At 33.5% G+C, this 11,655-nt stretch overlaps 2 protein-coding genes across 2 annotated transcripts in view; one reads left to right on the forward strand and one right to left on the reverse strand.

Moving 5' to 3' along the window:
* Nucleotides 1-1,224: 1,224 nt before the first annotated feature.
* On the forward strand, nt 1,225-5,941 carry LOAG_08137 (hypothetical protein; the record flags this gene model as incomplete). The annotated part of the gene is made up of 8 exons (XM_003143669.2): nt 1,225-1,467; nt 1,894-2,010; nt 2,754-2,981; nt 3,538-3,735; nt 3,959-4,150; nt 4,454-4,636; nt 5,095-5,353; nt 5,722-5,941. The coding sequence occupies 8 exons, from the start codon at nt 1,225-1,227 to the stop codon at nt 5,892-5,894; spliced, it is 1,593 nt and encodes a 530-aa protein (XP_003143717.1). The 3' UTR covers nt 5,895-5,941.
* A 1,701-nt stretch (nt 5,942-7,642) lies between these two features.
* Nucleotides 7,643-11,655, reverse strand: part of LOAG_08138 (hypothetical protein) — a gene marked incomplete at both ends in the record, with an annotated part of 4,924 nt that continues 911 nt past the window's right edge. The window contains 7 exons of the mRNA XM_020447625.1: nt 7,643-7,738; nt 8,121-8,350; nt 8,632-8,857; nt 8,990-9,047; nt 10,100-10,221; nt 10,335-10,462; nt 10,863-11,112. Of these exons, the coding sequence (XP_020302163.1) occupies nt 7,643-7,738; nt 8,121-8,350; nt 8,632-8,857; nt 8,990-9,047; nt 10,100-10,221; nt 10,335-10,462; nt 10,863-11,112 (1,110 nt within the window). The remainder of the gene's footprint in view (nt 7,739-8,120; nt 8,351-8,631; nt 8,858-8,989; nt 9,048-10,099; nt 10,222-10,334; nt 10,463-10,862; nt 11,113-11,655) is intronic.

Raw genomic sequence — 11,655 nt, forward strand, 5'->3', positions numbered from 1 at the left:
TGGAAGAGGAGTAAGCGGCAACCCTTATTCGTCAAATTTCTAATAAATTCAATTTTATAAATAATCAAAGGGTAATTGGTTTCTCGACAAATTTCCGAGCGATTTTTCAAGAGTTTTAGATACAAAATGAAAATGACAACGAATGATTGCTACAGATACAGAAAGCAATAATTCATTTGTTTGTAATGGAAGTGATTGAGTTTTTTTTTTTGAAATTTCTATTTTGTAATTTTGCAGAGTAACTCAATGCTTACAAATTATTAATGTAGATGATAGCTAATAACGAGGGAAGACTTGTTCATCAAATGTACATCGAAATGAACTATCCCGGTTGATTGGATATTTAATTTCCATAGTCCTCTTCTAAGGAGGATCAATGCCTAAGCACCACCACTGCTACTCTCGAATTTTTCACTTGTTCTAGAAATTGAAATTTTCGAGTATATTGTTATTAATTAATCAAATTGCATACGTGTATCTACTGCAAATTCTCAGCGGATATTTCACTTCATTCGTTCGTATCATTTTCAGTACATACAGGGGTAGCATGAAGTTAATAGATATAATAGTGGATGGAAAATTGTTGTTATTTAACTTTATCATTTAGAAGAGAATTCGGAAGAATGACGTCGTTTATGACTTATGCGCTGTTGTACATCGTTTTTCCTTTTTTTTTCTTCAATTTTGTCGAATTCTGGAGAAGTTTATTTCAGGTTTTTTGATTCCAGTGATTTGTCAAATTACTACTTTTTTTTGCGGATTTAAACAGTTTATTTTTGTTGATGTGGTAAGTTTATGGTTCGTTCTGTTGACCAGAAAGTAGAAGTTTTTTGGGAGATCTTGCAGACTATCAACTTGTAAATTTGCAGTTTTGGCGAAAAAAAAAACCACAATTAAAGTTCTGCTGCTTAGAATGCGTGATGCAGAAGATATGGGAAGTGGTTCTTGATTTTAGAATGAAATGAGGCACATCGAATGAAGTACTAGAACTTTCTACGAAAATCTCATCAAATTATCAGTGCATTATGATAGATTCGTCCTTAATTTTTACATCAAGTACAACTATGTAATGTATATTTTGAAACCTCTTAACATATGTATAAGTCTGCTGAATCTATTGCATACGACGTACTATCAGAAATTGTTGTGTATTCAGAGTCAGTTCCTTGATAAACAAAACCTTTGAAAAGGACTAATTTAAATTGCTTTTTCAGATGTTATATAATGAATGGTGCCTCAGATGAAAATGCCGAAAACAGATTCGGAGAAGAAAATGAGGAAAATGAACAGTTTTTGCGACGGAAAGGACAACGGAAATGCCGTCCTCATGCTCTTGCTTATCGTGATACAAATATTGGTGGATCATATAGTAAGGGATGTGAATTGCTTCAAAAGAAAGGAATTTATGTATCGATTTCTGGAAAATCTCTGCTACTCGACAAGAGAAGGAACCACGAAACTTTCCAAGTACCTTTATGTTTCTACTTGTAGATTGTTGGTAGTGTAAGCTTAAGAAATGTAACTGAATGACTAAAACCCTTTGGATTTTATATTGGTGAATGAACAAAGGGATGCGAGGGCTGATCGTCGATGGAACAATAGGCCATGTGTAAACATTTAAGATCCAATTTTTTCAATTATTTTGAGTTCTTTTAGACTCTTAATCTGGATAGGAATGACTTGCTCTTTTGTGTATTGAACATGATATCTCCTTGTTACCCGTTACTTCAGCATTGTGGCTGTTACATTCATAAGAGTGAGGTAGCGGCATTAAAATTCAAACATTAAATCAATCACGAAAATATATGGAACATAATTTACACTGTTTTGACTATAAATACTTAGCTTTATCTACTTCGGATAATTACGCTTTAGCTATATTGCACTTTCCAGCAAAGAAATCAGGAACCTCCAACGAGAAGGCGATGGCTTCCAACAGGAATGTCGACGTTTACTGTTTTTTGTGATGAAGATAATGGCCAAGAGGCTAGCAGCTCGAAAGATTTCAAGGTTTCATTACTTTCCTTTTACATTTGAGAACATGTTTTATCAAAAATATGGATCATTCATTGGTAGTTTTAAAATTTTAGTAATTTTCCATTTTTTTTAACTAGTAAAATATCCTACGCAACTCGTCTTTGGCTAAAAAAAAGTTCCCAATGCTTCAAAATGTGCGTAAAAAATCTAAGATAAGGCTGGGATAGCATGTGTTTTAAAGTTCGATATTAACCGTAGTGTTTTGTTAAAGAGCATTTAAATTTTCAGGAATAAAGCGTAATAAAGTGCATTAAATACATGAGTATGGTTCAATATTATGATATTCTCTGGGATTTGTTTTCTTTTTTTTTCTTCAGCAAATAAAGCTTGCTTATTTTAATTACCGGAATTCAGGATTTTTTCAGTCTCTGTCTGTTGGGCATCGAAATTTTATTATTGAATGTAGCTTATAGAATACTGAAATATCAAGTGGAGTTGTATTACTTGTTATGGTTCTACTGGAATAATTTAGAAATTTTGTTTGAATGATTTTTAGTTTTTAAATTACTCTGCAGAAAAAATTATGTTCAGTACAGTCTTTATCATGGAAAAGGGAATCTTTAATAAGACAATAGTAATGGTCAATATTTTTTGATTCAAATACATCCACAACTTTAACTATATTTTATTCTTTTTTATTCTTCCTATTATTAATACATTTGTGTATAATTATTAGATATTCATTCAGTTAAGATTGTACATATGTGTACTTGCAGGAGAATGATCGGCAACAAGGAGAAGGAAGTAAGAGAAGTGGAGAAATGTCGGCGCAATATTTACAAGTACCAAGAAAAATTAGACGTCCTCTTGCAACTTTGTCACCTAATCGTGAGGATTTGGATTCAGGGGATAGTAGGCCTCCTTTTGCAACTTTATCACCAAATAGTGAAGAATCAGATTTGGAGGATAGCACATCATCTGATGCCAATCTTGAAACTAATGAGGTCTGTTCACTGAATTAAATCTATTACAAAAGAAATTTTTACTACTTTATTGCATTCAAAAAAGAAATCGCTCATTCTGGAAGCATTCTACGAATAAATGCTGTAAATGCGTTTATAATAACGTTCAGTAAAATAGATTATGAATTATTATGTGTCTGTCGAGGGAGATCATGAATTATTATGCTCATCGACATTAATAATAGTAGTACTGTTGATGGTTTTGTAAAGTGGATGAAACTGTTCAGCATATCCTGCAATAGTTAACTGGATCAGAACCAGTGCTATTCAAAAAACTTATGTCGTGATAGAAAATGGTTAAGACTCGCAGTGGCTCATCCAGATTGATACTATTTAGGTCCTAATTAAGATTCAAGCAGCTGGATTTCAAATCCAGCCAAAAACATTTGATGGGATATGCAAAATACTTTTTTCACTTGTCATAGAATAGTGGTATTAACCGTGATAATAGAGCTACCAGTTCGAAAGAATGAAAGTAACCATAAGGATTTCTGAACTTTTAAATTTATTGATAGTGAATTGTTAATTATATTTTCAGGATGAAGATGTTTATCATTCAAACGATAGCATTGCTTCCTCGGATGATGGTAGCAACATTTATACTAACGAGCTGCATCCTGATAGCGAAGTGTTACCTAATGTTGATTCGGTTTCAGATAATATCCAAAGGACACTTAGAGATGTTTCAAATATTTCTAGCCACGCAACAACTACAAGCAGTATAATGTATACTATAGTAAGTACCACTTTATAGTGAAGTCTGAAACTGTGATAATAAATAATAAACTGGTGCATATCATGCTTGAGAATCTTACCACCATATTTGAAAATTTTACCACCTTACCACCAATTTTATCCCCATTCATCTTACCACCATACTCAAAGTAAAACCACTTTGCCATATAAAAGAAGGAAAAAACGGATTTTATATAATTGGTAAATGATGTGATGAGTTTCAGGAGGAGCATGAGGATCGAGTGCGTACGGATCCAGTGTATGATGCGGATATCTATGTTTATATGAGATATAGGGAATTAAAACTTTGTGCTTTTGGAGATTTTTTAGAATTTCAAGAAGAAATATGCGGTGAAGTGAGATATCTTCTCGTCGAATGGATTTGTGATTCAGCTCGAGAATTTAATTTAAGCACGGTATACTCCGCATTTTTGGAATGCTTTTAATTTTGTTTTGTTCTCAAAAGAAAAATTTTTGCATGCATTCGGATTAATCTTACCATAGATCCAAAATGTGCAGGATATAACAGTTTCTCTTTTTGAAATGTTACTCTACGTCAGAAATACTCCAAATATTCAATATTTCTCTGGGGGCGATTTATTCCTAAATGAATAAAATTCAACTATTTGTCGAAAATAGTTCCAACATAAATGATTATAATCGATTGATCATATTCTTTTGTGGAACGCACAAATGAAGGTAGCTCAGCTTGATTTCAGGAATCCCTACACATGGCAGTTTCAATCGTTGATCGAGTCTTGAATACAATTCAATGTCCACGTGAGAAGTTGCAACTACTTGGTGCTGTAGCTCTGTTGCTTGCATCAAAATTTGAAGAGATCTATCCGCCAGAAATGAAAGAATTCGCAAGAATTACTGCTTACACGTTTCATGAAACGGAAGTATATCTTACAAATACATTGTTTGCATTGCTATCCATTAATTAAGCGCCATTTCATGATAATCTAGCTGTGATATGTTGGTTTTATTATATATTTGCTTCTTCACTTCTTTTAACTGGGTTTAATAACGGTAGTCTTTCAATGTTTGTCTTTTGATATGAATAAATACTTCAGGGTGGGTATAGTTCAATCCTTTTGTTTTGATTTTTCGGTATTTTGTTTCATTCAGCAAACATAAGTAATTTGAAAACCGTGGATTTTGTCAGTGAATCACAACTCCCTCCAAATTAGTATTTGTTCTAACGTTTGTAGCATTATGCATCTTTTTTCTCGCTTGCTTGTCATATTTATATATAGATTTGTCTCCTCATCTTTCGAACAAAGCTCATATTTTTGAAATAACTTCAGTGATAAGTTCAGCTGTACATAAACCAATTAAAAAAGAAGTACCATTTCAGATTATAAGAATGGAACGAATAGTTTTTGCAAGAGTAGAATATCAATTATTAGCACCTACATCATGGTGGTTTGCCGCGCGATTGGTACGTATGGCTCATGTTCCAAGAATAATTTATTGCATGATGAGGTATCTGTTGGAGCTTGCCCTTCTTGATCATACATTTCTGGATTTCCGACCAAGCGTTGTTGGGGCAGCATCATTCTTTCTCAGTAATGTGATCTTCAAATCCGATTATCTGCTTTCGATTACGGAGACAGGTTGATTTTATATAATAGTTAACTTATTATTGAATTATTTAACCAGTATATTAACTATTAATTTTTTGAAGACACTGGATAAAGTGGATCAGCGAATAGCAGCAATAAGAACAAAAGATGTTTTGTAATGTCCACTGTCACCTTACTTCCAAATCAGTGTTTTGAAATTTTTACTTGTCATTAAAATACTCTAGAAAAAGTACGAATTTGGTAGAACATCTTGTTGATTAAAGAATTATGGTATATAATTATGCTTATGAACCATATTGTTATCATCGTTATATATACTTTTATAAGGTCAAATGTCGGATTTTTGATACTTGACACATTTTTCCTAAATTTCTTCATATTACCATCTTAATTTGCAGATATTGGCCTTGATGAACTTCGAACGCCTGCCCGAAAAATGCTTGAACTCTTTCACGAAGTTCCGAATAAGGATTACTGTAGTGTTTTTGAGAAATATGCTGCGGAGAAGTACGAACAGGTCTCTTGTTTAATACTCCCAGATAATTTTTCCGAATTGGATATCAGCCATTAACATGCTTTTTCCCATTGTAAACTCTTGCTCATGTTAAACTATTTTGCTGTCGTATCAAATCTTTATAGCAATTTTTAAATTTAAGTTCAAGAGATACCGTCTGGGTTGTTTGATTAATCATGTGACGAATCTGTAGTGTTGCGTTAAAGGCAATTGATCAGGAAACCATTTCCTTAAAAAATAACCCAAATTTCTCTTTCTTGTTCAGTCGACTAAGCAGATGATTGTAAGACGGTCTTAACAGCAACGACAGTGGGCTTTTATTGGTATTTTGTCGCTATCAACATTGATAAAACAAATTTCTTAAGAGTTTAATCAATTATTTTAATCTTTTATCATTTCTTAGCGTTTGCTCTTCTCTTTGTGTAAAAGTCTTCTTTTATTGCCAAAGACATAGGCATTAATTCCACTATCCTAAATGAAGTTATTTACAGAACTGAATAGGATAGCAATATTCCTTTTTTTTTTTTTTGACGAAACTAACCTGCTTAAGCCCTTCCTCACTATTATATTCGAGCTTCCCTTAATAACAACTGCAACTTAGATTTGTCGGACTTAGACAAGGGTGATTGCATGCTTGGAAAATGTTCGAACAACAGCATGTTTTAGTCAAAGTTGGTGCTTGCAATTCGAATACTTTTTACTTTAAAAAAAAAAAAAAAAAGACTTAAAATATATCCAGTACTGTTGCAACAATGAATATTCCCAGAAATATCCAGAAACTCAGCAAGTCAATGCTTTTTAAAAACCAATCATTTGAAAAAACTCCAGTGAAATTAAAAGCAAAATTAACAATTGATATTATTACTGTTTCGTTTAGAGATTGAACTCATTATTGTTTTATATCGTGTTGCATTTAATTTGAAACGCTAGTAGGGGGGAGTTGGCAAACCCCGTATCACTGTCGACAACTCTGCACAGACTTTTCCTTCGCTCAGCTTTACTTTGCGCATATTTACATTCCTAGCATTCATTACTTTTCAGGTCAAATAAGTTACATTCCTGTGATAATTAGGTAGGTTTTTCAATTTCTAGGAGTGTTTTATGCCTAAGTAGCATGGTTCATTGAGTAGAACGTGCATTGGCTAGCATTCAAACCATTTTTTGAAGAACAGAGGAATCAACTGCTGTGAATATTGTATTGGAATTTACTTAATTTTTATCCAAAATAGATCAAAAAATGTTTCATAAAACTACCGGTAGCTGAGCAAAAGTCACGGATATGGGGTGGGAGTCAGTTCAACCCTGATTTTTTTGTCGAGTTATTGTCGTTGTAAAATGCAGTCACAAAATGTACTTCCTCATAATTCATAATATCTCTTTACTTCATAATTCATTCGATTCAATCACTGTTTATATTTACTGCAATACTCAGTTTTATATCATATTGATTTTTGAAGATTACTGGATGTTTTGCGATATGGAAATAAAAATCCTTCAAAAACATCGTATATTTGATTAAATAAAATTAAAATAGCGGAAGAGTTAAATTTAGCAGTGTGATCACAACGTTTACATTACTTGACAGAATTTCTGATTCTGTTAAATCATGTGGATCATGATATATTCTTTTCAATCAATTGGAACATTCGGAACTGCAATGTCCAGGAGAGACATTAGAGAGACGGAGAGTCCAGGAAAGACGGTTTCAAAAATCTCGGATCTTGACAGTTATCATGATCCATATTTACTTTGAGTACAATAATAATATGACAGCAATAAACTTATTAAGAAAAAGATAAATGAAGTCACAAGATGGCTGACCTTGGAAATAATCCCACCGGGAAAGCCTTCTTGTTACTCATATCCAGCAACAGTTTTCCTTTCAACCAATCACCACTGACCTGCAAATAAAAGCAAGAAGAATTTCTGGAAATGTGCTGGAAACAAAACGGTTAATGCTAACAATGCAGAGACAAAAAAATTAGGTATGGCCCAAAGTCCAGAGAAAACTTATGAAACCATGGAATTCTCGGCTTAATGTATTATAACCCCCCCCCCCCCCGTCTCTTCCCCTCCCTCGCAACTCGCTCAGAACCAAGATGGCTACTGTTTATAAGTGAATATTTAGCATTCCACATATAACTGTAAATTCGATCTCCACAATTTCAGTGAAATCCTAGTAACACTTAAAATCTTGTTTACTACCAGTATTTGAGTAAGAATAATGCAAATCTTTTCAATTTGAAGGAACAAAAATCAGAAATTTTGGATTAATAAACCAACATCCTCAATCACTTCGATTTGATCTCCTTTCGAGAAACATAAATGGTCTTCTGCACTATTATAATAATCTTTCGTTGCAGTGACAATTGTATTCGTAGCATTCAATTGTTTTCTAGCGTCAACGTTACTGCTCCAGTCAATATAGATGCGTGGTACCAAGCCAATTTTTCCATTCAGCTTACCTCTCAACCAATCTTCACTTGCCCATTCTAGTACTTCTATCTGGTCACCTATAAAGGGTAGCATGATTAAACGTAAAATCCTTTTTACTTATGAGAATACTATATAAAAACGTTTAAAAAGCGAATACCACGGTTTGGAAGATTTATTGCGATATTATGAATCGAAGTGAGCCTTACGATTTCTGCACCATCCTTTAAAAGACCTGTCTATTGTCAACTGCTTTAGGAGCATTTTAAAGAGAACTTCCTGTATGATCACCAAACGCTACGATGACAAGAAGAATTAGGCTGTGATGAAACACTAAAAGGCTTCATATGGATTCACTTACCTGCCTTGAAAATTAGGTCGCCTTCAACAGTACTGTTATAATCATATAAGGCACTGACGTATTCCGTTGACGCATGACAATTCATGGGTTCTGAAGTCGCTGTTGCTGGAACGATAACCTTCTCAACATAACTAGCAGGGAAGATACCTTGGCGTATGCCGATCCTACCACATAGCCAATCATCATTAATTCTTTCGATAACATAAATTTCATCATTTGCTCGGAACTAAACAAATTGGGATTAAACATGTTCATTACATCTATCAGTTAAAATTGGTGAAAATCAAAAACTAATCATCAAGATTGGAACTAAATTTGCTAAATGTCAAAAAGCAAAATTATAATCAACATGGCTTGCCGTAAGATCTCCTGACACGTTGCTATCAAAATCGAATAGTGCAGTTGCATAGAATGGCCTGAAAATTTTTAGAAATTATCAATATAATGTAAAAAAGGTCTTATCAGCATCTTCACTAATCTATCACTCTTTGTCAATTTTTCATTGTGTGTGTTCATTGTCACACTCAGTCTAGGAGACATCAAATCCCCAACGCAATTCATTTCACCATCTGAAGTCGACCCATTTGAATACTAGTTCATGTTCCAATATTATATATCAACGTCGATAAGATTAGTCGCTGTTGGATTACCGAAATTTAAGTTATGTTCAAGTAAAATTTCTACAATATCTACTAGGCAGGATGACGAAGTCCCGTATATAAAATTAAGGCAGTAGGAGGATATATGCTAACAATGGAAAGAATATCACAAAGATATCACAGCAGCTATTCGTGGCAGCACAACGGATCGTTCCAAAAGGCAGCCATGCCTCCTGATAACTCCGGTGGAGCTTACCAAAGCTCCTCTTCTAATCTTGGGTATACATATATGAAAAAAAAAAAAGCCTATAAGCCATTTTTAACAATCAAGTAGATTATAACGTCTTCTTCGCCTTTCCGCCACCATTGGACAACAAACTACAACATTCCTTCCTTCCATTAAATAAATACCCTGTGGCATATCCTCAACTCAACGAAGAAATAACTCACATTTCAATCATTATGCAACCTATCAACAAACGGGCGCTCAACTATTATCAAAAGCAATGACAAAGAATTTGTCACTTGATTATATTGTCTGTTTATGGTAGAACTTATTTATCATTACTTACCAATTTACCGCGAAACTAAAGTACTATATATCTCATACTTTTTTTTGCGCTTGTTAACCAGTAATATAATATTGTTCAAAAATAATATTCCGAATAAACCTATATCGCTGACAAACAAACTCAACAGCTTTCCCGACAGTCACTAGGACAAATTGGTTTGCAAGAATTGGGTATTTTAGTTTTTATTCCAAAGGTTCAGATTTCATAAATAACATAGTTAATAAACAGCATATCCCCATTTTTTGGATTAACAAGAAAACTGCAGAGAGAGAGAGATAGAAAAAAAAAGCAGCTTACACTTGGGAATTCGATGGTGTTAGTGCCGTCGGAAAAGGAGTTTTTACATCAATATACAAAAGTGGTATAATTCCCTTCTGACCAGTTCTTTTATTGAGCGCGTAGACCCACTGATCATCTACCTGACATAACTTGGAAAGGTTTTTAAGGAAACATTATTTCAAAAAATATGAGCATTGGAACAAAATGAAATCAGCTGCTGAAATTCTTTCCAAGCTGTAAAAATACTGAAAACCTTTTTTTCCAGAATAATCATATCGGACGGTTCTGCGGAGAGTTCATCAAAATGTGATGCGAGGAACTGAAATTTTGCATAACCATGCGGCTGTTCTTCTTGATTCGTGTCCGTAAATACATTCGTTTCTGGAACTGTATTATGATGTGGCTTCTATGGTACTGGTTGTGATGGAGTTTTTTGTAACCGGGCTTTTTTTGCGAAATCAAAATTTAGAACACCTAAATTAATTTTAAGGAGAGAAAGCAAAGAATCCCAGGGAATGTTAACAAAGTTTAGTCTCTGGGTTTTGAAAGTAGGTTAGACTACTGGGATTGGCTGGAGAAGAAGGTCTGACCTGATTTCAAATCTCAAAGGTTAAATTTTGTTATCAGTGGAGTGCATTAACCCGATGGTATCTTCAGTGTTCTAGTTTTCAAATTAATAATTTGAAGTTGAGGGTAAAAAAAAATTTAAGTATGAAATCACCCGAAGTGAAATTAGATTGCACGATATTGTGTGACTGACTAAATATAGCTGCAAAATTACCACTTGTTTTAGAATTGGTTTCAGATGCATAATCTCGTGATAAAGCAACCGAAGGACATATCGATACCGGAGCTTTGTCTGCGTCGAATTTGGAAGTCGCACCATGATTGAAAAATGTACTAGTTGGTATATTCTCTTCTAAATTTACAAGATCTTTCTGCTGCTGTTGCTTATCACAAGCCTGAATAACACGATATGCTGTTTTCAATGTCCTTTCATCTTGCAAAGCATTCAGAGTAGCCTTACGTACCTGAAAAACTAATCATGATTTAAGCTAACTTCTCAACTTCGTCTCATTTAAATTCTCTTTGAGTTAATGAAATATTAATTACTTGCTATGGTAATCACTGCTGAAGAATTTGCCAGAAAATTATTACATCAGAATATCGTCGGAAAAAAGCTCTGACTGTGAAAACGATCAATCAAGAGATTCCAAAGAATTCCTCACATCTAGTAAACTTTGAAAATGGTAACTGATAGCTGAGATTTTAAAGCTGATTATCTAATACTGAAATTTTTTAAGACTCTTTTTAAAAATTGAAAATCCCTTTTTGAGACCATTCTATCAAATAAAAACAGTCCAATGGTTTTATGTAAAAGTCACTTTTATCAAATTATACAAATATTGCTTAAATTTACTTATTTCTTAATACTTTGGCGCATTTAATTACTTAAATATTTATTTCATGAAATATTTGCCGGTATTTATCTTACATTTGATCTTTGCTTTTACCTATTGATTTCATCGGATACTTACCGTTTCGTTTTTAGCAAAAGATGAAAGCGCTGATTG

The sequence above is a fragment of the Loa loa genome, assembly GCF_000183805.2.
Source record: "Loa loa unplaced genomic scaffold supercont3.192, whole genome shotgun sequence".
Classification (NCBI taxonomy): domain Eukaryota; kingdom Metazoa; phylum Nematoda; class Chromadorea; order Rhabditida; family Onchocercidae; genus Loa; species Loa loa.